Genomic DNA, 27,678 nt, shown 5'->3' on the forward strand with positions numbered 1-27,678 from the left:
TAATAAACACATGTTCTGGAGTCACTCCCAGTCCAACTCTAGTCCTGTAAACACATGTTCTGGAGTCACTCCCAGTCCAACTCTAGCCTTAATAAACACATGTTCTGGAGTCACTCCCAGTCCAACTCTAGCCTTAATAAAAACATGTTCTGGAGTCACTCCCGGTCCAACTCTAGTCCTGTAAACACATGTTCTGGAGTCACTCCCAGTCCAACTCTAGCCTTAATAAACACATGTTCTGGAGTCACTCCCGGTCCAACTCTAGCCTTAATAAACACATGTTCTGGAGTCACTCCCAGTCCAACTCTAGCCTTAATAAACACATGTTCTGGAGTCACTCCCGGTCCAACTCTAGTCCTGTAAACACATGTTCTGGAGTCACTCCCGGTCCAACTCTAGCCTTAATAAACACATGTTCTGGAGTCACTCCCAGTCCAACTCTAGCCTTAATAAACACATGTTCTGGAGTCACTCCCAGTCCAACTCTAGTCCTGTAAACACATGTTCTGGAGTCACTCCCGGTCCAACTCTAGCCTTAATAAACACATGTTCTGGAGTCACTCCCAGTCCAACTCTAGTCCTGTAAACACATGTTCTGGAGTCACTCCCGGTCCAACTCTAGCCTTAATAAACACATGTTCTGGAGTCACTCCCAGTCCAACTCTAGTCCTGTAAACACATGTTCTGGAGTCACTCCCGGTCCAACTCTAGCCTTAATAAACACATGTTCTGGAGTCACTCCCAGTCCAACTCTAGTCCTGTAAACACATGTTCTGGAGTCACTCCCAGTCCAACTCTAGCCTTAATAAACACATGTTCTGGAGTCACTCCCAGTCCAACTCTAGTCCTGTAAACACATGTTCTGGAGTCACTCCCGGTCCAACTCTAGCCTTAATAAACACATGTTCTGGAGTCACTCCCAGTCCAACTCTAGTCCTGTAAACACATGTTCTGGAGTCACTCCCGGTCCAACTCTAGCCTTAATAAACACATGTTCTGGAGTCACTCCCGGTCCAACTCTAGCCTTAATAAACACATGTTCTGGAGTCACTCCCAGTCCAACTCTAGTCCTGTAAACACATGTTCTGGAGTCACTCCCGGTCCAACTCTAGTCCTGTAAACACATGTTCTGGAGTCACTCCCAGTCCAACTCTAGCCTTAATAAACACATGTTCTGGAGTCACTCCCAGTCCAACTCTAGTCCTGTAAACACATGTTCTGGAGTCACTCCCGGTCCAACTCTAGCCTTAATAAACACATGTTCTGGAGTCACTCCCGGTCCAACTCTAGCCTTAATAAACACATGTTCTGGAGTCACTCCCGGTCCAACTCTAGCCTTAATAAACACATGTTCTGGAGTCACTCTAGAAACCGTAAGAATGTCTCCCAAATGGCATCCTATTACATACATAGTGCACTACTACCCTATGGGTTCTGTTCAAAAGTAGTGCACTACTACCCTATGGGTTCTGGTAAAAAGTAGTGGACTACTACCCTTTGGGTTCTGGCCAAAAGTAGTGCACTACCAACCTATGGGTTCTGGTCAAAAGTAGTGCACTACTACCCTATGGGTTCTGGTCAAAAGTAGTGGACTACTACCCTTTGGGTTCTGGCCAAAAGTAGTGCACTACCAACCTATGGGTTCTGGTCAAAAGTAGTGCACTACTACCCTATGGGTTCTGGTCAAAAGTAGTGCACTACTACCCTGTGGGTTCTGTTCTAAAGTAGTGCACTATGTAGGGAATAGGGTGCCATTTGTTATGCAATCCTAAAGAAACAAGCTGCTTAAGGCTTTTTACGGGTTTATTTCTGTTCTATGAAAACAAGGCTGGATTTATAACGAAATCAAATCAACATTATCCAAATCCTTTTAAAATAAATAACCTGCTCTCTTCTCCTGAGTGAGTGGGTAGTGTATTGTTGTGGGTTGGCAGAGCCTGGTTTGGGTATCTCACTAATCCTGTTCCCAGCTCAGCTCGCCACGTAAACACACAGCCAAGAGAGAAGGAGAGAGCGGGTAGATTCTATCGCTACTGTTTAAGCGACAGTGAAACAACAAAATCCTGTGATCAGTGCGGTTCTCTCCTGTACGACTTGAACTGTCTCTTGTAACGGAGTCATAACAATGACCTCACAGCTGTTCCCCGTTCAGTGGTTTTCTCTATACAGTTACTAAATGTTCCATTTACAACCGTCCGCTATGTATTCAGAGCTTTTGCTGCGTGCCTGTACTTCACTGAGGTCTTGGCTGTGGAATCCCGGAGACTCTCTCTTACCATGTCTCTGTAGGTAAGAGCCCCTAGCCTGAACCCCTAGATGTGTTAAATCTCTCTCTCTGTGGGTAAGAGCCCCTAGCCTGAACCCCTAGATATGTTAAATCTCTCTCTTTGTGGGTAAGGGCCCCTAGCCTGAACCCCTAGATGTGTTAAATCTCTCTCTCTGTGGGTAAGAGCCCCTAGCCTGAACCCCTAGATATGTTAAATCTCTCTCTTTGTGGGTAAGGGCCCCTAGCCTGAACCCCTAGATGTGTTAAATCTCTCTCTCTGTGGGTAAGAGCCCCTAGCCTGAACCCCTAGATATGTTAAATCTCTCTCTCTGTGGGTAAGAGCCCCTAGCCTGAACCCCTAGATATGTTAAATCTCTCTGTGGGTAAGAGCCCCTAGCCTGAACCCCTAGATGTGTTAAATCTCTCTCTGTGGGTAAGAGCCCCTAGCCTGAACCCCTAGATATGTTAAATCTCTCTCTGTGGGTAGGATCCCCTAGCCTGAACCCCTAGATATGTTAAATCTCTCTCTGTGGGTAAGAGCCCCTAGCCTGAACCCCTAGATATGTTAAATCTCTCTCTGTGGGTAGGATCCCCTAGCCTGAACCCCTAGATATGTTAAATCTCTCTGTGGGTAAGAGCCCCTAGCCTGAACCCCTAGATGTGTTAAATCTCTCTCTGTGGGTAAGGGCCCCTAGCCTGAACCCCTAGATATGTTAAATCTCTCTCTGTGGGTAAGAGCCCCTAGCCTGAACCCCTAGATATGTTAAATCTCTCTCTGTGGGTAAGAGCCCCTAGCCTGAACCCCTAGATATGTTAAATCTCTCTGTGGGTAAGAGCCCCTAGCCTGAACCCCTAGATATGTTAAATCTCTCTCTGTGGGTAAGAGCCCCTAGCCTGAACCCCTAGATGTGTTAAATCCCTCTCTGTGGGTAAGAGCCCCTAGCCTGAACCCCTATATATGTTAAATCTCTCTGTGGGTAAGAGCCCCTAGCCTGAACCCCTAGATATGTTAAATCTCTCTGTGGGTAAGAGCCCCTAGCCTGAACCCCTAGATATGTTAAATCTCTCTCTCTGTGGGTAAGAGCCCCTAGCCTGAACCCCTAGATGTGTTAAATCTCTCTGTGGGTAAGAGCCCCTAGCCTGAACCCCTAGATGTGTTAAATCTCTCTCTCTGTGGGTAAGAGCCCCTAGCCTGAACCCCTAGATATGTTAAATCTCTCTCTCTGTGGGTAAGAGCCCCTAGCCTGAACCCCTAGATATGTTAAATCTCTCTCTGTGGGTAAGAGCCCCTAGCCTGAACCCCTAGATATGTTAAATCTCTCTCTTTGTGGGTAAGGGCCCCTAGCCTGAACCCCTAGATGTGTTAAATCTCTCTCTCTGTGGGTAAGAGCCCCTAGCCTGAACCCCTAGATATGTTAAATCTCTCTCTCTGTGGGTAAGAGCCCCTAGCCTGAACCCCTAGATATGTTAAATCTCTCTCTCTGTGGGTAAGAGCCCCTAGCCTGAACCCCTAGATATGTTAAATCTCTCTCTTTGTGGGTAAGGGCCCCTAGCCTGAACCCCTAGATGTGTTAAATCTCTCTCTCTGTGGGTAAGAGCCCCTAGCCTGAACCCCTAGATGTGTTAAATCTCTCTCTGTGGGTAAGAGCCCCTAGCCTGAACCCCTAGATATGTTAAATCTCTCTCTGTGGGTAAGAGCCCCTAGCCTGAACCTCTAGATGTGTTAAATCTCTCTCTCTGTGGGTAAGAGCCCCTAGCCTGAACCCCTAGATATGTTAAATCTCTCTCTGTGGGTAAGAGCCCCTAGCCTGAACCCCTAGATATGTTAAATCTCTCTGTGGGTAAGAGCCCCTAGCCTGAACCCCTAGATGTGTTAAATCTCTCTGTGGGTAAGAGCCCCTAGCCTGAACCCCTAGATGTGTTAAATCTCTCTCTCTGTGGGTAAGAGCCCCTAGCCTGAACCCCTAGATATGTTAAATCTCTCTGTGGGTAAGAGCCCCTAGCCTGAACCCCTAGATGTGTTAAATCTCTCTCTCTGTGGGTAAGAGCCCCTAGCCTGAACCCCTAGATGTGTTAAATCTCTCTCTCTGTGGGTAAGAGCCCCTAGCCTGAACCTCTAGATGTGTTAAATCTCTCTCTCTGTGGGTAAGAGCCCCTAGCCTGAACCCCTAGATATGTTAAATCTCTCTCTGTGGGTAAGAGCCCCTAGCCTGAACCCCTAGATGTGTTAAATCCCTCTCTGTGGGTAAGAGCCCCTAGCCTGAACCCCTAGATGTGTTAAATCCCTCTCTCTGTGGGTAAGAGCCCCTAGCCTGAACCCCTAGATGTGTTACATCTCTCTCTCTGTGGGTAAGAGCCCCTAGCCTGAACCCCTAGATGTGTTCAATCTCTCTCTGTGGGTAAGAGCCCCTAGCCTGAACCCCTAGATGTGTTCAATCTCTCTGTGGGTAAGAGCCCCTAGCCTGAACCCCTAGATGTGTTAAATCTCTCTGTGGGTAAGAGCCCCTAGCCTGAACCCCTAGATGTGTTACATCTCTCTCTCTGTGGGTAAGAGCCCCTAGCCTGAACCCCTAGATGTGTTCAATCTCTCTCTGTGGGTAAGAGCCCCTAGCCTGAACCTCTAGATGTGTTAAATCTCTCTGTGGGTAAGAGCCCCTAGCCTGAACCCCTAGATGTATTAATGTTAGCCTGAACCTCTAGATGTGTTAAATGTTAGCCTGAACCCCTAGATGTGCCAGGAGGAAACACTGGCGGAAATCCATACTACAAACCTCTAGGTACTCCACATCGTCTACAGAGGCCTGTCAGCCATCCCTAGATAGGTACTCCACATCGTCTACAGAGGCCTGTCAGCCATCCCTAGATAGGTACTCCACATCGTCTACAGAGGCCTGTCAGTCATCCCTAGATAGGTACTCCACATCGTCTACAGAGGCCTGTCAGCCATCCCTAGATAGGTACTCCACATCGTCTACAGAGGCCTGTCAGCCATCCCTAGATAGGTACTCCACATCGTCTACAGAGGCCTGTCAGCCATCCCTAGATAGGTACTCCACATCGTCTACACAGGCCTGTCAGCCATCCCTAGATAGGTACTCCACATCGTCTACACAGGCCTGTCAGCCATCCCTAGATAGGTACTCCACATCGTCTACAGAGGCCTGTCAGCCATCCCTAGATAGGTACTCCACATCGTCTACACAGGCCTGTCAGCCATCCCTAGATAGGTACTCCACATTGTCTACAGAGGCCTGTCAGCCATCCCTAGATAGGTACTCCACATTGTCTACAGAGGCCTGTCAGCCATCCCTAGATTACCAGGATGGTGATCAGAGAGTAGTTGAGAGGTGTTTCTGTTTGACAGATAAACAGTTGTTTCCTTCCCTTGATGTGGTTATGGTTTCCCAGTTGAAAGGTTTGTTACTTGCCCATTGTTAGTGTGTTTCTCTATTCATGCACCTAGTTTAAGTTTTTACCTTTATTTAACTAGGCAAGTCAGTTAAGAACAAATTCTTATTTTCAGTGACGGCCTAGGAACGGTGGGTTAACTGCCTTGTTCAGGGGCAGAACGACAGATTTTTACCTTGTCAGCTCGGGGGATTCGATCTTGCAACCTTCCGGTTACTAGTCCAACGCTCTAACCACTAGGCTACCTGCCTCCACTACACTCTAACCACTAGGCTACCTGCCCCCCTACACTCTAACCACTAGGCTACCTGCCGCCCCTAAACTCTAACCACTAGGCTACCTGCCGGCTCTACACTCTAACCACTAGGCTACCTGCCGCCCCTACACTCTAACCACTAGACTACCTGCCGCCCCTACACTCTAACCACTAGGCTACCTGCCGCCCCTACACTCTAACCACTAGACTACCTGCCGCCCCTACACTCTAACCACTAGGCTACCTGCCGCCCCTACACTCTAACCACTAGGCTACCTGCCGCCCCTACACTCTAACCACTAGGCTACCTGCCGCCCCTACACTCTAACCACTAGGCTACCTGCCGCCCCTACACTCTAACCACTAGGCTACCTGCCGCCCCTACACTCTAACCACTAGGCTACCTGCCACCCCTACACTCTAACCACTAGGCTACCTGCCGCCATCCTACACTCTAACCACTAGGCTACCTGCCGCCCCCTACACTCTAACCACTAGGCTACCTGCCCCCCCTACACTCTAACCACTAGACTACCTGCCGCCCCTACACTCTAACCACTAGGCTACCTGCCGCCATCCTACACTCTAACCACTAGGCTACCTGCCGCCTCTACACTCTAACCACTAGGCTACCTGCCCCCCCTACACTCTAACCACTAGGCTACCTGCTCCCCCTACACTCTAACCACTAGGCTACCTGCCGCCATCCTACACTCTAACCACTAGGCTACCTGCCCCCCCTACACTCTAACCACTAGGCTACCTGCCACCCCTACACTCTAACCACTAGGCTACCTGCCGGCTCTACACTCTAACCACTAGGCTACCTGCCGCCCCTACACTCTAACCACTAGACTACCTGCCGCCCCTACACTCTAACCACTAGGCTACCTGCCGCCCCTACACTCTAACCACTAGGCTACCTGCCGCCCCTACACTCTAACCACTAGGCTACCTACCGCCCCTACACTCTAACCACTAGGCTGCCTAGTTGATGGGTTAGAGTGACTGTGAGGTAACGTTTTCTTCTTTTTTTTTTTTTAATGAAGGACTTTCATGGAGGACTGGCTTGAATTGTGAGGATAACCACAATTTATTTTTTCTCATGATCTAAGTCCTATTGGTTTTCTAACCCAAAGTTGCAAAGAAAATGTTCTATTTAAGTAACACGAGAGCCCAGCAAAATGGATAAAAGTGTGGTGGTATAGCAGAAACAGCAGCATCTAGTGGTCAAAACGTGGTACTTTCAAATCAAATGTTTATTTGTCACATACACATGGTTAGGACAGTGTTAGGACATAGTGTTAGGACATAGTGTTAGGACATAGTGTTAGGACATAGTGTTAGGACATAGTGTTAAATCAAATCAAATCATATCATATTTTATTTGTCACATACACGTGGTTAGCAGATGTTAATGCGAGTGTAGCGAAATGCTTGTGCTTCTAGTTCCGACAATGCAGTAATAACCAACGAGTAATCTAACCTAACAATTCCACAACTACTACCTTATACACACAAGTGTAAAGGGATAAAGAATATGTACATAAAGATATATGAATGAGTGATGGTACAGAACGGCATAGGCAAGATGCAGTAGATGGTATAGAGTACAGTATATACATATGAGGTGAGTAATGTAGGGTATGTAAACATAAAAGTGCATAGTTTAAAGTCGCTAGTGATACATGTATTACATAAAGATGGCAAGATGCAGTAGATGGTATAGAGTACAGTATATACATATGAGATGAGTACTGTAGGGTATGTAAACATAAAGTGGCATAGTTTAAAGTGGCTAGTGATACATGTATTACATAAAGATGGCAAGATGCAGTAGATGATATAGAGTACAGTATATACATATACATTATATTAAGTGGCATTATTTAAAGTGGCTAGTGATACATTTTTGATCAATTTCCATCCATTTCCATTATTAAAGTGAGCTGGAATTGAGTCAGTATGTTGGCAGCAGCCACTCGATGTTAGTGATGGCTGTTTAACAGTCTGATGGCCTTGAGATAGAAGCTGTTTTTCAGTCTCTCGGTCCCAACTTTGATGCACCTGTACTGACCTCGCCTTCTGTATGGCAGCGGGGTGAACAGGCAGTGGCTCGGGTGGTTGTTGTCCTTGATGATCTTTATGGCCTTCCTGTGACGTCGGGTGGTGTAGGTGTCCTGGAGGGCAGGTAGTTTGCCCCCGGTGATGCGTTGTGCAGACCTCACTACCCTCTGGAGAACCTTACGGTTGTGGGCGGAGCAGTTGCCGTACCAGGCGGTGATACAGCCCAACAGGATGCTCTCGATTGGGCATCTGTAGAAGTTTGTGAGTGCTTTTGGTGACAAGCCGAATTTCTTCAGCCTCCTGAGCGCCTCTTCACCACGCTGTCTGTGTGGGTGGACCAATTCAGTTTGTCCGTGATGTGTATGCCGAGGAACTTAAAACTTACTACCCTCTCACACTACTTTATGGTGAATAATGCAAGCAACAGAAAAAATATGAAATATTCACAGGGAATACATAGTATGGAGAAGCAATACTCCAATCCGCAGGATCATACTACTTGTCAAACGTAGAGAACTTATACTTTATTCTGGTTGTTGGGGTGGGATTGGCATAGCGGGGTCTGTGGGCAGCTTTTTATTTTTAGGGGGTGCGATTCCTCATGTCTTACTCATTGGTAGGAAATAGTTTAGTCCAAATCGGATGTTGAGTACTATATTTATTGAATATTATATGAATCCTATAAATTAAAATGGCCAATTTGGGTACGATCAATTAGCCTACTTTCTCAAAGAACATTTGTTCTTTGAGAAAATAATGTTTTCAGGAATGCCAATCTTACCTATTTCTAACGACAATAACTTATGTTCTATCCATCTGAGACGTCGGGTATCATGGCTTGGCTGAAATGACATGGAACCACTCATAGTTGACTCATCTAAATCCTCTCCTCCTCCTATCTCTCGGTCTTTCTCTCTCTCTCTCTCCTCTTTCTCTCTGTTCCAGTGTGATTCGCCATGACGACTGAATCAGGAGCAGACTCTGAGCCTAAGCAGCAGCAGGAGAAAGGAGGGAAGGAAAAAGGAGGGAAGGAGAAAGGAGGTAAGGAGAAAAAGGCGAAGGCAGCAGAACACTTCCCAGCCGCCGCTGGACACAGCACACCTGCCAAACATAACCAGGTGAGACATCCTCGCTAATGATTTTTTTGAATTCACTTGACAGTACAGTATATTAGGGGGTCACAGTGCTGAGCAGGACGTTTTCAGTCACCTGACAGTACAGTCTGACATGTACATATGACAATAGGAAAGCTCTGAATCATGGCTTGAAAAATTACACTCGTGTGAGACATCGGGGATCATTTTCAGCTACTGTGTACGATATGGTCTTTATATCTATTTATATTAGTTTGACAGCTGTGATTCACAACTGGTTGTTTTCAGCTGCGTTCACTGACGAGGGGTTAAATATCTCCCACAGTGCTTTAGATTTATACCTGCTGCGTTCACTGACGGGGGGTTAAATATCTCCCACAGTGCTTGAGATTTATACCTGCTGCGTTCACTGACGGGGGGTTAAATATCTCCCACAGTGCTTCAGATTTATACCTGCTGCGTCCACTGACGGGGGGTTAAATATCTCCCACAGTGCTTCAGATTTATACCTGCTGCGTTCACTGACAACACAGTTTGATGTCATGGTTTGAGAACCGAGAGGCACATATATACTCTGTACAGTGCGTGTACCCTGGTCGTATATATACTCTGTACAGTGTGTGTACCCTGGTCGTATATATACTCTGTACAGTGTGTGTACCCTGGTCGTATATACTCTGTACAGTGTGTGTACCCTGGTCGTATATATACTCTGTACAGTGTGTGTACCCTGGTCGTATATATACTCTGTACAGTGTGTGTACCCTGGTCGTATATATACTCTGTACAGTGTGTGTACCCTGGTTGTATATACTCTGTATAGTGTTTGTACCCTGGTCGTATATACTCTGTATAGTGTGTGTACCCTGGTCGTATATACTCTGTACAGTGTGTGTACCCTGGTCGTATATATACTCTGTACAGTGTGTGTACCCTGGTCGTATATATACTCTGTACAGTGTGTGTACCCTGGTCGTATATACTCTGTACAGTGTGTGTACCCTGGTCGTATATATACTCTGTACAGTGTGTGTACCCTGGTCGTATATATACTCTGTACAGTGTGTGTACCCTGGTTGTATATACTCTGTATAGTGTTTGTACCCTGGTCGTATATACTCTGTATAGTGTGTGTACCCTGGTCGTATATACTCTGTACAGTGTGTGTACCCTGGTCGTATATATACTCTGTACAGTGCGTGTACCCTGGTCGTATATATACTCTGTACAGTGGGTGTACCCTGGTCGTATATATGCTCTGTACAGTGTGTACGCAAACTGTTGCATATACCCTGACACAATTTCACCTGATTAATATTGCCTGTACCCTGATGAAGACAGCTTGCCTGTCGAAACGTTGGTAAATTAAATATTTTTGCATCTGAGCTCCTAGAGTGTACGGCTCTCCTTTATTTTCTAGTTTTCTACTCCGCTAGCCGGCACCTCGCCTACATAGGTGTGCGTTTCTTTTTCTTCTAATATTGCCTGCTAACCTGGATTTCTTTTAGCTAAATATGCAGGTTTAAAAATATATACTTCTGTGTATTGATTTTAAGAAAGGCATTGATGTTTATGGTTAGGTACACGTTGGAGCAACGAGTCCTTTTTCTGCGGATGCGCACCGCATCGATTATATGCAACGCAGGACACGCTATTTATTTACACGAGGTTTAGTGAATGATTTGTCCCAAATACAATGCTTTTAGTTTTAGAAATATTTAGGACTAATTTATTAATTCCCACCCATTCTGAAACTAACTGCAGCTCTTTGCAACATTTAAGTCATTTCAGTCGCTGTAGTAGCTGACATGTGTAGTATTGAGTCATCTGCATACATAGACACTCTGGCTTTAGTCAAAGTCAGTGGCATGTCATTTGTAAAGATTGAAAAAAGTAAGGGGCCTAAACAGCTGCCCTGGGGAATGCCTGATTCTATCTGGATTATATTTGAGAGGCTTCCATTAAAGAACACCCTCTGTGTTCTGTTAGACAGGTAACTCTTTATTCACATTATAGCAGGGGGTGTAAAGCCATAACACATTATAGCAGGGGGTGTAAAGCCATAACACAATATAGCAGGGGGTGTAAAGCCATAACACATTATAGCAGGGGGTGTAAAGCCATAACACATTATAGCAGGGGGTGTAAAGCCATAACACATTATAGCAGGGGGTGTAAAGCCATAACACATTATAGCAGGGGGTGTAAAGCCATAACACATTATAGCAGGGGGTGTAAAGCCATAACACAATATAGCATGGGGTGTAAAGCCATAACACATTATAGCAGGGGGTGTAAAGCCATAACACATACGTTTTTCCAGCAGCAGACTATGATCGATAATGTCAAAAGCCGCACTGAAGTCTAACAAAACAGCCCCCACAATCTTTTTATCATACATTTCTCTCAGGCAATCAGTCATTTGTGTGCTGTGCTGTGCTTGTTGAATGTCCTTCCCTATAAGCGTGCTGAAATTCTGTTGTAAATTGGTTTACTGTAAAACAAATTGTGAGTTGGAAGTGTCTTGTCAGTGAGGTGGAAAATTAGATTTTCTTGCGAGGACAAGAAAACGAAGGAAAGTCGTTTTTGGGGATAGAACGGATAAAACATGGTGGATTTATTTTCCTCTGCCTATTTAATGACTGAACACTGTCATTCTGTTTCTTATCTGTCATTGACATACCAACAGCACGTACTTAACAGACACTTACTCACCTAGCCTCTTTAAGATGGCTGCGCTAATAACTAATGGTTACATTCTGGATAAGAGTGTCTGCTTAAATGACAAAAATGTACACGTAAAATGTAGACCACTGGCTCCTAATGAAAGCCTTCGATCGCTAACACCCTGTCGGTGTTTCCTTTCTCTAGTTTGAGGAGGACCTGTCGTCAACCAGGTCGTCAACCAGTCGCCTGTCAATCAAGTCTCCACTGAGGGGAGTCAAGAAGCTGAAGAACATGCAGTGTAAAATCACCCTGCTAGATGGCTCCGACTACACCATGACGGTGGATGTGAGTACAGGGGGATGAGGAGGAGGAAGAGGAGGAGGGAGAGAGGGAGGAGGAGGGAGAGAGGGAGAGGTCAATGAGAGAGGAGGGAGAGGGAAACGTGTAAAATCACCCTGCTAGATGGCTCCGACTACACCATGACGGTGGATGTGAGTACAGGGGGATGAGGAAGAGGAGGAGGAGGAGGGAGGAGGTTGCTACTATCTGCCATCTGTCCAGGGTGGATGTGTTGGACGAAATTCTAATAGCTCATTTCAGATTTGTTCGCTCTCTCTCGCTCAAATTAGACCGATAAGATGTATGAAATTACTTTTCTGCCATCAAATTCCAGAGAAACTATCATCTCAAATGACATGCAGCAACTTAGCTTCCAGTTGTGTCAGATTTATTTAGTATAGAGTTGTGTGTGTGTAGACAGGCGAGGAGAAGCTTCAACATGCCAAGGACTTCAACGGTCCTTCCACCCACACAAACACCCAAATCTCCTCTAGCCAGATAGAGGATAGAGCCCCATTGGGGGGGTAGATTAGCACTATGTTTGGGGGGGGGGGGGGGGGTTTGGGGTTTAAGAGGATCAGTGTCTCATACTCACTGTTCTCTGTGTGAGTCACTCCCAATCCTACTTTACCCTCCTGCTGTGGACGACCGGTACTTCTGAACAACGTCTCATCTGGACGGGGTTTAGACGTACAGGGATTGGTGTATGAGCTAGTTGGGGGGTCGTTTACATTTTTGGAACTATACAGTTTGTTTTGTTGCTTAATATTGAGTTATACCTGGATGGGTACAGTCATTTATAGTGAGTTATACCCGGATGGGTACAGTCATTTATATTGAGTTATACCCGGATGGGTACAGTCATTTATATTGAGTTATACCCGGATGGGTACAGTCATTTATATTGAGTTATACCCGGATGGGTACAGTCATTTATAGTGAGTTATACCCGGATGGGTACAGTCATTTATATTGAGTTATACCCGGATGGGTACAGTCATTTATATTGAGTTATACCCGGATGGGTACAGTCATTTATATTGAGTTATACCCGGATGGGTACAGTGAGGGAAGGTGTGTGAGAGAGAGCGAGACGACCACAGGAGCCCAGCCTTCCAATCAACGAGTCCAACTGGTACCCCTTTTACACTGTGAGACGTTGTACAACAAGACGTCATAGTCAGAACACAATCAGAATGATTGAGAGGTGTTTCACACAGGGAAGACGTTTCCATGACTCCCTGCGGTCTGTGGCTGGGTCATGTATTAGTGTATTGGCCTCCCCTGCATGAGAGAAGACCTTGAGGAGGGGAGAGAGCCTACCGAGAGATCTCCCTGGGTCGCCCCATCTGTTTACAGATTTATAGTACCCCCCCTCTCTCCTTCAGTCCCTCCCTCACTCTACCCTCCCTCCTCCCTCTACCCCCTCTCTCCTTCAGTCCCTCCCTCTATCCCCCCCTCTCTCCTTCAGTCCTTCTCCCTCACTCTACCCTCCCTCCCTCCCTCCTCCCTCTACCCCCTCTCTCCTTCAGTCCCTCACTCTACCCCCTCTCTCCTTCAGTCCCTCACTCTACCCCCCTCTCTCCTTCAGTCCCTCACTCTACCCCCCTCTCTCCTTCAGTCCCTCACTCTACCCCCCTCTCTCCTTCAGTCCCTCACTCTACCCCCCTCTCTCCTTCAGTCCCTCACTCTACCCCCCTCTCTCCTTCAGTCCCTCACTCTACCCTCCCTCCCTCCCTCCTCCCTCTACCCCCTCTCTCCTTCAGTCCCTCACTCTACCCCCCTCTCTCCTTCAGTCCCTCACTCTACCCCCCTCTCTCCTTCAGTCCCTCACTCTACCCCCCTCTCTCCTTCAGTCCCTCACTCTACCCTCCACCCTCTCTCCTTCAGTCCCCCACTCTACCCCTCCCTCCAACCCTCCCTCCACCCCTCTCTCCTCCCTCTACCCCTCCCTCCAACCCTCCCTCCCTCCCCCCTCCCTCCCTCCCCTCCACCCCTCCCTCCTGGACCAGGCAGCTATGAGGACAGCTACTGTAAACATGGTAAGGTTCAACTACAGCTACACACAGACAGACCACAGACTATATGACTGTACATTTACACACAGACAGACCACAGACTATATGACTGTACATTTACACACAGACAGACCACAGACTATATGACTGTACATTTACACACAGACAGACCACAGACTATATGACTGTACATTTACACACAGACAGACCACAGACTATATGACTGTACATTTACACACAGACAGACCACAGACTATATGACTGTACATTTACACACAGACAGACCACAGACTATATGACTGTACATTTACACACAGACAGACCACAGACTATATGACTGTACATTTACACACAGACAGACCACAGACTATATGACTGTACATTTACACACAGACAGACCACAGACTATATGACTGTACATTTACACACAGACAGACCACAGACTATATGACTGTACATTTACACACAGACAGACCACAGACTATATGACTGTACATTTACACACAGACAGACCACAGACTATATGACTGTACATTTACACACAGACAGACCACAGACTATATGACTGTACATTTACACACAGACAGACCACAGACTATATGACTGTACATTTACACACAGACAGACCACAGACTATATGACTGTACATTTACACACAGACAGACCACAGACTATATGACTGTACATTTACACACAGACAGACCACAGACTATATGACTGTACATTTACACACAGACAGACCACAGACTATATGACTGTACATTTACACACAGACAGACCACAGACTATATGACTGTACATTTACACACAGACAGACCACAGACTATATGACTGTACATTTACACACAGACAGACCACAGACTATATGACTGTACATTTACACACAGACAGACCACAGACTATATGACTGTACATTTACACACAGACAGACCACAGACTATATGACTGTACATTTACACACAGACAGACCACAGACTATATGACTGTACATTTACACACAGACAGACCACAGACTATATGACTGTACATTTACACACAGACAGACCACAGACTATATGACTGTACATTTACACACAGACAGACCACAGACTATATGACTGTACATTTACACACAGACAGACCACAGACTATATGACTGTACATTTACACACAGACAGACCACAGACTATATGACTGTACATTTACACACAGACAGACCACAGACTATATGACTGTACATTTACACACAGACAGACCACAGACTATATGACTGTACATTTACACACAGACAGACCACAGACTATATGACTGTACATTTACACACAGACAGACCACAGACTATATGACTGTACATTTACACACAGACAGACCACAGACTATATGACTGTACATTTACACACAGACAGACCACAGACTATATGACTGTACATTTACACACAGACAGACCACAGACTATATGACTGTACATTTACACACAGACAGACCACAGACTATATGACTGTACATTTACACACAGACAGACCACAGACTATATGACTGTACATTTACACACAGACAGACCACAGACTATATGACTGTACATTTACACACAGACAGACCACAGACTATATGACTGTACATTTACACACAGACAGACCACAGACTATATGACTGTACATTTACACACAGACAGACCACAGACTATATGACTGTACATTTACACACAGACAGACCACAGACTATATGACTGTACATTTACACACAGACAGACCACAGACTATATGACTGTACATTTACACACAGACAGACCACAGACTATATGACTGTACATTTACACACAGACAGACCACAGACTATATGACTGTACATTTACACACAGACAGACCACAGACTATATGACTGTACATTTACACACAGACAGACCACAGACTATATGACTGTACATTTACACACAGACAGACCACAGACTATATGACTGTACATTTACACACAGACAGACCACAGACTATATGACTGTACATTTACACACAGACAGACCACAGACTATATGACTGTACATTTACACACAGACAGACCACAGACTATATGACTGTACATTTACACACAGACAGACCACAGACTATATGACTGTACATTTACACACAGACAGACCACAGACTATATGACTGTACATTTACACACAGACAGACCACAGACTATATGACTGTACATTTACACACAGACAGACCACAGACTATATGACTGTACATTTACACACAGACAGACCACAGACTATATGACTGTACATTTACACACAGACAGACCACAGACTATATGACTGTACATTTACACACAGACAGACCACAGACTATATGACTGTACATTTACACACAGACAGACCACAGACTATATGACTGTACATTTACACACAGACAGACCACAGACTATATGACTGTACATTTACACACAGACAGACCACAGACTATATGACTGTACATTTACACACAGACAGACCACAGACTATATGACTGTACATTTACACACAGACAGACCACAGACTATATGACTGTACATTTACACACAGACAGACCACAGACTATATGACTGTACATTTACACACAGACAGACCACAGACTATATGACTGTACATTTACACACAGACAGACCACAGACTATATGACTGTACATTTACACACAGACAGACCACAGACTATATGACTGTACATTTACACACAGACAGACCACAGACTATATGACTGTACATTTACACACAGACAGACCACAGACTATATGACTGTACATTTACACACAGACAGACCACAGACTATATGACTGTACATTTACACACAGACAGACCACAGACTATATGACTGTACATTTACACACAGACAGACCACAGACTATATGACTGTACATTTACACACAGACAGACCACAGACTATATGACTGTACATTTACACACAGACAGACCACAGACTATATGACTGTACATTTACACACAGACAGACCACAGACTATATGACTGTACATTTACACACAGACAGACCACAGACTATATGACTGTACATTTACACACAGACAGACCACAGACTATATGACTGTACATTTACACACAGACAGACCACAGACTATATGACTGTACATTTACACACAGACAGACCACAGACTATATGACTGTACATTTACACACAGACAGACCACAGACTATATGACTGTACATTTACACACAGACAGACCACAGACTATATGACTGTACATTTACACACAGACAGACCACAGACTATATGACTGTACATTTACACACAGACAGACCACAGACTATATGACTGTACATTTACACACAGACAGACCACAGACTATATGACTGTACATTTACACACAGACAGACCACAGACTATATGACTGTACATTTACACACAGACAGACCACAGACTATATGACTGTACATTTACACACAGACAGACCACAGACTATATGACTGTACATTTACACACAGACAGACCACAGACTATATGACTGTACATTTACACACAGACAGACCACAGACTATATGACTGTACATTTACACACAGACAGACCACAGACTATATGACTGTACATTTACACACAGACAGACCACAGACTATATGACTGTACATTTACACACAGACAGACCACAGACTATATGACTGTACATTTACACACAGACAGACCACAGACTATATGACTGTACATTTACACACAGACAGACCACAGACTATATGACTGTACATTTACACACAGACAGACCACAGACTATATGACTGTACATTTACACACAGACAGACCACAGACTATATGACTGTACATTTACACACAGACAGACCACAGACTATATGACTGTACATTTACACACAGACAGACCACAGACTATATGACTGTACATTTACACACAGACAGACCACAGACTATATGACTGTACATTTACACACAGACAGACCACAGACTATATGACTGTACATTTACACACAGACAGACCACAGACTATATGACTGTACATTTACACACAGACAGACCACAGACTATATGACTGTACATTTACACACAGACAGACCACAGACTATATGACTGTACATTTACACACAGACAGACCACAGACTATATGACTGTACATTTACACACAGACAGACCACAGACTATATGACTGTACATTTACACACAGACAGACCACAGACTATATGACTGTACATTTACACACAGACAGACCACAGACTATATGACTGTACATTTACACACAGACAGACCACAGACTATATGACTGTACATTTACACACAGACAGACCACAGACTATATGACTGTACATTTACACACAGACAGACCACAGACTATATGACTGTACATTTACACACAGACAGACCACAGACTATATGACTGTACATTTACACACAGACAGACCACAGACTATATGACTGTACATTTACACACAGACAGACCACAGACTATATGACTGTACATTTACACACAGACAGACCACAGACTATATGACTGTACATTTACACACAGACAGACCACAGACTATATGACTGTACATTTACACACAGACAGACCACAGACTATATGACTGTACATTTACACACAGACAGACCACAGACTATATGACTGTACATTTACACACAGACAGACCACAGACTATATGACTGTACATTTACACACAGACAGACCACAGACTATATGACTGTACATTTACACACAGACAGACCACAGACTATATGACTGTACATTTACACACAGACAGACCACAGACTATATGACTGTACATTTACACACAGACAGACCACAGACTATATGACTGTACATTTACACACAGACAGACCACAGACTATATGACTGTACATTTACACACAGACAGACCACAGACTATATGACTGTACATTTACACACAGACAGACCACAGACTATATGACTGTACATTTACACACAGACAGACCACAGACTATATGACTGTACATTTACACACAGACAGACCACAGACTATATGACTGTACATTTACACACAGACAGACCACAGACTATATGACTGTACATTTACACACAGACAGACCACAGACTATATGACTGTACATTTACACACAGACAGACCACAGACTATATGACTGTACATTTACACACAGACAGACCACAGACTATATGACTGTACATTTACACACAGACAGACCACAGACTATATGACTGTACATTTACACACAGACAGACCACAGACTATATGACTGTACATTTACACACAGACAGACCACAGACTATATGACTGTACATTTACACACAGACAGACCACAGACTATATGACTGTACATTTACACACAGACAGACCACAGACTATATGACTGTACATTTACACACAGACAGACCACAGACTATATGACTGTACATTTACACACAGACAGACCACAGACTATATGACTGTACATTTACACACAGACAGACCACAGACTATATGACTGTACATTTACACACAGACAGACCACAGACTATATGACTGTACATTTACACACAGACAGACCACAGACTATATGACTGTACATTTACACACAGACAGACCACAGACTATATGACTGTACATTTACACACAGACAGACCACAGACTATATGACTGTACATTTACACACAGACAGACCACAGACTATATGACTGTACATTTACACACAGACAGACCACAGACTATATGACTGTACATTTACACACAGACAGACCACAGACTATATGACTGTACATTTACACACAGACAGACCACAGACTATATGACTGTACATTTACACACAGACAGACCACAGACTATATGACTGTACATTTACACACAGACAGACCACAGACTATATGACTGTACATTTACACACAGACAGACCACAGACTATATGACTGTACATTTACACACAGACAGACCACAGACTATATGACTGTACATTTACACACAGACAGACCACAGACTATATGACTGTACATTTACACACAGACAGACCACAGACTATATGACTGTACATTTACACACAGACAGACCACAGACTATATGACTGTACATTTACACACAGACAGACCACAGACTATATGACTGTACATTTACACACAGACAGACCACAGACTATATGACTGTACATTTACACACAGACAGACCACAGACTATATGACTGTACATTTACACACAGACAGACCACAGACTATATGACTGTACATTTACACACAGACAGACCACAGACTATATGACTGTACATTTACACACAGACAGACCACAGACTATATGACTGTACATTTACACACAGACAGACCACAGACTATATGACTGTACATTTACACACAGACAGACCACAGACTATATGACTGTACATTTACACACAGACAGACCACAGACTATATGACTGTACATTTACACACAGACAGACCACAGACTATATGACTGTACATTTACACACAGACAGACCACAGACTATATGACTGTACATTTACACACAGACAGACCACAGACTATATGACTGTACATTTACACACAGACAGACCACAGACTATATGACTGTACATTTACACACAGACAGACCACAGACTATATGACTGTACATTTACACACAGACAGACCACAGACTATATGACTGTACATTTACACACAGACAGACCACAGACTATATGACTGTACATTTACACACAGACAGACCACAGACTATATGACTGTACATTTACACACAGACAGACCACAGACTATATGACTGTACATTTACACACAGACAGACCACAGACTATATGACTGTACATTTACACACAGACAGACCACAGACTATATGACTGTACATTTACACACAGACAGACCACAGACTATATGACTGTACATTTACACACAGACAGACCACAGACTATATGACTGTACATTTACACACAGACAGACCACAGACTATATGACTGTACATTTACACACAGACAGACCACAGACTATATGACTGTACATTTACACACAGACAGACCACAGACTATATGACTGTACATTTACACACAGACAGACCACAGACTATATGACTGTACATTTACACACAGACAGACCACAGACTATATGACTGTACATTTACACACAGACAGACCACAGACTATATGACTGTACATTTACACACAGACAGACCACAGACTATATGACTGTACATTTACACACAGACAGACCACAGACTATATGACTGTACATTTACACACAGACAGACCACAGACTATATGACTGTACATTTACACACAGACAGACCACAGACTATATGACTGTACATTTACACACAGACAGACCACAGACTATATGACTGTACATTTACACACAGACAGACCACAGACTATATGACTGTACATTTACACACAGACAGACCACAGACTATATGACTGTACATTTACACACAGACAGACCACAGACTATATGACTGTACATTTACACACAGACAGACCACAGACTATATGACTGTACATTTACACACAGACAGACCACAGACTATATGACTGTACATTTACACACAGACAGACCACAGACTATATGACTGTACATTTACACACAGACAGACCACAGACTATATGACTGTACATTTACACACAGACAGACCACAGACTATATGACTGTACATTTACACACAGACAGACCACAGACTATATGACTGTACATTTACACACAGACAGACCACAGACTATATGACTGTACATTTACACACAGACAGACCACAGACTATATGACTGTACATTTACACACAGACAGACCACAGACTATATGACTGTACATTTACACACAGACAGACCACAGACTATATGACTGTACATTTACACACAGACAGACCACAGACTATATGACTGTACATTTACACACAGACAGACCACAGACTATATGACTGTACATTTACACACAGACAGACCACAGACTATATGACTGTACATTTACACACAGACAGACCACAGACTATATGACTGTACATTTACACACAGACAGACCACAGACTATATGACTGTACATTTACACACAGACAGACCACAGACTATATGACTGTACATTTACACACAGACAGACCACAGACTATATGACTGTACATTTACACACAGACAGACCACAGACTATATGACTGTACATTTACACACAGACAGACCACAGACTATATGACTGTACATTTACACACAGACAGACCACAGACTATATGACTGTACATTTACACACAGACAGACCACAGACTATATGACTGTACATTTACACACAGACAGACCACAGACTATATGACTGTACATTTACACACAGACAGACCACAGACTATATGACTGTACATTTACACACAGACAGACCACAGACTATATGACTGTACATTTACACACAGACAGACCACAGACTATATGACTGTACATTTACACACAGACAGACCACAGACTATATGACTGTACATTTACACACAGACAGACCACAGACTATATGACTGTACATTTACACACAGACAGACCACAGACTATATGACTGTACATTTACACACAGACAGACCACAGACTATATGACTGTACATTTACACACAGACAGACCACAGACTATATGACTGTACATTTACACACAGACAGACCACAGACTATATGACTGTACATTTACACACAGACAGACCACAGACTATATGACTGTACATTTACACACAGACAGACCACAGACTATATGACTGTACATTTACACACAGACAGACCACAGACTATATGACTGTACATTTACACACAGACAGACCACAGACTATATGACTGTACATTTACACACAGACAGACCACAGACTATATGACTGTACATTTACACACAGACAGACCACAGACTATATGACTGTACATTTACACACAGACAGACCACAGACTATATGACTGTACATTTACACACAGACAGACCACAGACTATATGACTGTACATTTACACACAGACAGACCACAGACTATATGACTGTACATTTACACACAGACAGACCACAGACTATATGACTGTACATTTACACACAGACAGACCACAGACTATATGACTGTACATTTACACACAGACAGACCACAGACTATATGACTGTACATTTACACACAGACAGACCACAGACTATATGACTGTACATTTACACACAGACAGACCACAGACTATATGACTGTACATTTACACACAGACAGACCACAGACTATATGACTGTACATTTACACACAGACAGACCACAGACTATATGACTGTACATTTACACACAGACAGACCACAGACTATATGACTGTACATTTACACACAGACAGACCACAGACTATATGACTGTACATTTACACACAGACAGACCACAGACTATATGACTGTACATTTACACACAGACAGACCACAGACTATATGACTGTACATTTACACACAGACAGACCACAGACTATATGACTGTACATTTACACACAGACAGACCACAGACTATATGACTGTACATTTACACACAGACAGACCACAGACTATATGACTGTACATTTACACACAGACAGACCACAGACTATATGACTGTACATTTACACACAGACAGACCACAGACTATATGACTGTACATTTACACACAGACAGACCACAGACTATATGACTGTACATTTACACACAGACAGACCACAGACTATATGACTGTACATTTACACACAGACAGACCACAGACTATATGACTGTACATTTACACACAGACAGACCACAGACTATATGACTGTACATTTACACACAGACAGACCACAGACTATATGACTGTACATTTACACACAGACAGACCACAGACTATATGACTGTACATTTACACACAGACAGACCACAGACTATATGACTGTACATTTACACACAGACAGACCACAGACTATATGACTGTACATTTACACACAGACAGACCACAGACTATATGACTGTACATTTACACACAGACAGACCACAGACTATATGACTGTACATTTACACACAGACAGACCACAGACTATATGACTGTACATTTACACACAGACAGACCACAGACTATATGACTGTACATTTACACACAGACAGACCACAGACTATATGACTGTACATTTACACACAGACAGACCACAGACTATATGACTGTACATTTACACACAGACAGACCACAGACTATATGACTGTACATTTACACACAGACAGACCACAGACTATATGACTGTACATTTACACACAGACAGACCACAGACTATATGACTGTACATTTACACACAGACAGACCACAGACTATATGACTGTACATTTACACACAGACAGACCACAGACTATATGACTGTACATTTACACACAGACAGACCACAGACTATATGACTGTACATTTACACACAGACAGACCACAGACTATATGACTGTACATTTACACACAGACAGACCACAGACTATATGACTGTACATTTACACACAGACAGACCACAGACTATATGACTGTACATTTACACACAGACAGACCACAGACTATATGACTGTACATTTACTCACAGACAGACCACAGACTATATGACTGTACATTTACACACAGACAGACCACAGACTATATGACTGTACATTTACACACAGACAGACCACAGACTATATGACTGTACATTTACACACAGACAGACCACAGACTATATGACTGTACATTTACACACAGACAGACCACAGACTATATGACTGTACATTTACACACAGACAGACCACAGACTATATGACTGTACATTTACACACAGACAGACCACAGACTATATGACTGTACATTTACACACAGACAGACCACAGACTATATGACTGTACATTTACACACAGACAGACCACAGACTATATGACTGTACATTCGCACACAGACAGACCAGTTAAACATGGAATCCGCAGCAGGGGGAAACATGGTCACTGTCCACCCCGACACCGTTATTGATTTTGTTTTGTTGAAGATGCAGAGGTGGGGACGACGACCAAGGTAAAATACAGTACGTGTGCTTTTGTTCTATAACACGTGTAATGATGTCAGAGCAATGATGTCAGAGCAATGATGTCAGAGCAATGATGTCAGAGCAATGATGTCAGAGCAATGATGTCAGAGCAATGATGTCAGAGCAATGATGTCAGAGCAATGATGTCAGAGAATGCTAGCAGTTACCATAGACTTCCAGTCATTTCGCTAACGCTTGTTAGCATTGGCTTGCAAAAAAATACCTTTTAACTTCCTTCATACTGGACACAGAGACATAGAAATTGTATCCATGAGTTCATCTGACTCTGGGGAAGTAGATGAAGGGCCTCATTGTCAACATCCTGAAGTATCCCTTTAAGACTCATCAACACTTTATATTACAATACATGAAGTATCCCTTTAAAACTCATCAACACTTTATATTACAATACATGAAGTATTCCTTTAAGACTCATCAACACTTTATATTACAATACATGAAGTATTCCTTTAAGACTCATCAACACTTTATATTACAATACATGAAGTATTCCTTTAAGACTCATCAACACTTTATATTACAATACATGAAGTACCCCTTTAAGACTCATCAACACTTTATATTACAATACATGAAGTATTCCTTTAAGACTCATCAACACTTTATATTACAATACATGAAGTATTCCTTTAAGACTCATCAACACTTTATATTACAATACATGAAGTATTCCTTTAAGACTCATCAACACTTTATATTACAATACATGAAGTACCCCTTTAAGACTCGTCACTTTATATTACAATACATGAAGTACCCCTTTAAGACTCATCAACACTTTATATTACAATACATGAAGTATTCCTTTAAGACTCATCAACACTTTATATTACAATACATGAAGTATCCCTTTAAGACTCATCAACACTTTATATTACAATACATGAAGTATCCCTTTAAGACTCATCAACACTTTATATTACAATACATGAAGTATCCCTTTAAGACTCATCAACAATGTAACCAGGCTAGCTGGTTACCGGCGGGTTAAAGCCAGCAGCATATCACACAGGCTAGCTGGTTACTGGCTGGTTAAAGCCAGCAGCATATCACACAGACACAGGCTAGCTGGTTACAGGCTGGTTAAAGCCAACAGCATATCAGACAGGCTAGCTGGTTACCGGCTGGTTACAGGCTGGTTAAAGCCAGCAGCATATCACACAGGCTAGCTGGTTACAGACTGGTTAAAGCCGGCAGCATATCACACAGGCTAGCTGGTTACCGGCTGGTTAAAGCCAGCAGCATATCACACAGACACAGGCTAGCTGGTTACCGGCTGGTTAAAGCCAACAGCATATCAGACAGGCTAGCTGGTTACCGGCTGGTTACAGGCTGGTTAAAGCCAACAGCATATCACACAGGCTAGCTGGTTACCGGCTGGTTAAAGCCAACAGCATATCACACAGGCTAGCTGGTTACCGGCTGGTTAAAGCCAACAGCATATCACACAGGCTAGCTGGTTACCGGCTGGTTAAAGCCAGCAGCATATCAGACAGGCTAGCTGGTTACCGGCTGGTTACAGGCTGGTTAAAGCCAGCAGCATATCACACAGGCTAGCTGGTTACAGACTGGTTAAAGCCGGCAGCATATCACACAGGCTAGCTGGTTACCGGCTGGTTAAAGCCAGCAGCATATCACACAGACACAGGCTAGCTGGTTACAGGCTGGTTAAAGCCAACAGCATATCAGACAGGCTAGCTGGTTACCGGCTGGTTACAGGCTGGTTAAAGCCAGCAGCATATCACACAGGCTAGCTGGTTACAGACTGGTTAAAGCCGGCAGCATATCACACAGGCTAGCTGGTTACCGGCTGGTTAAAGCCAGCAGCATATCACACAGACACAGGCTAGCTGGTTACCGGCTGGTTAAAGCCAACAGCATATCAGACAGGCTAGCTGGTTACCGGCTGGTTACAGGCTGGTTAAAGCCAACAGCATATCACACAGGCTAGCTGGTTACCGGCTGGTTAAAGCCAACAGCATATCACACAGGCTAGCTGGTTACCGGCTGGTTAAAGCCAACAGCATATCACACAGGCTAGCTGGTTACAGACTGGTTAAAGCCGGCAGCATATCACACAGGCTAGCTGGTTACCGGCTGGTTAAAGCCAGCAGCATATCAGACAGGCTAGCTGGTTAACGGCTGGTTAAAGCCAGCAGCATATCACACAGGCTAGCTGGTTACCGGCTGGTTAAAGCCAGCAGCATATCAGACAGGCTAGCTGGTTACCGGTTGGTTAAAGCCAGCAGCATATCAGACAGGCTAGCTGGTTACCGGTTGGTTAAAGCCAGCAGCATATCAGACAGGCTAGCTGGTTACCGGCTGGTTAAAGCCAGCAGCATATCACACATTGAGGTTAAATGAAGATACTCAGTTCATTGTAGGGAGTCTGTTTTATCTCATTCCCGTTACTGTAGGAAGAAGACAAGTTGAGTACTGAGAGACTCTCTCTTATTCTCACTCACTTACTCTCTGTCTCTCTCTCTCTCTCTGTCTCTCTGTCTCTCTCTCTCCCCCCTCTCTCTCTCTCTGTCTCCCTCTCTCACTCACCCCCTGTGGGAAAAATGTATTCACTGTGATCTTCAAGTCTGAGGGAAGAATCATTAGTTTCCCTTGTAGCTCGACCTTTTAAAAACAAAATCTAGTTTACCCTACAACTAAGTCCTGGAACGTGCTGCTGTTGTGGT

The 27,678-nt window shown here is 43.7% G+C and overlaps 1 protein-coding gene across 21 annotated transcripts in view; it reads left to right on the top strand.

The window, feature by feature from the left end:
• epb41l3b (erythrocyte membrane protein band 4.1-like 3b) overlaps positions 1-27,678 on the top strand; it is a 105,975-nt gene that overhangs the window by 17,195 nt on the left and 61,102 nt on the right. For 20 of the 21 annotated variants that reach the window (XM_055882351.1, XM_055882359.1, XM_055882350.1 and 17 more), the window contains exons 2-3: positions 8,943-9,115; positions 11,963-12,103. In XM_055882351.1, coding sequence (XP_055738326.1) covers positions 8,954-9,115; positions 11,963-12,103 — 303 coding nt within the window. In that variant the 5' untranslated portion in view covers positions 8,943-8,953. Of the gene's footprint in view, positions 1-8,942; positions 9,116-11,962; positions 12,104-12,147; positions 12,250-27,678 lie in introns of those variants that run through there. The other variant, XM_055882360.1, reaches the window with a different exon arrangement.

The sequence above is a fragment of the Salvelinus fontinalis genome, chromosome 26 (genome assembly GCF_029448725.1).
Source record: "Salvelinus fontinalis isolate EN_2023a chromosome 26, ASM2944872v1, whole genome shotgun sequence".
NCBI lineage: Eukaryota > Metazoa > Chordata > Actinopteri > Salmoniformes > Salmonidae > Salvelinus > Salvelinus fontinalis.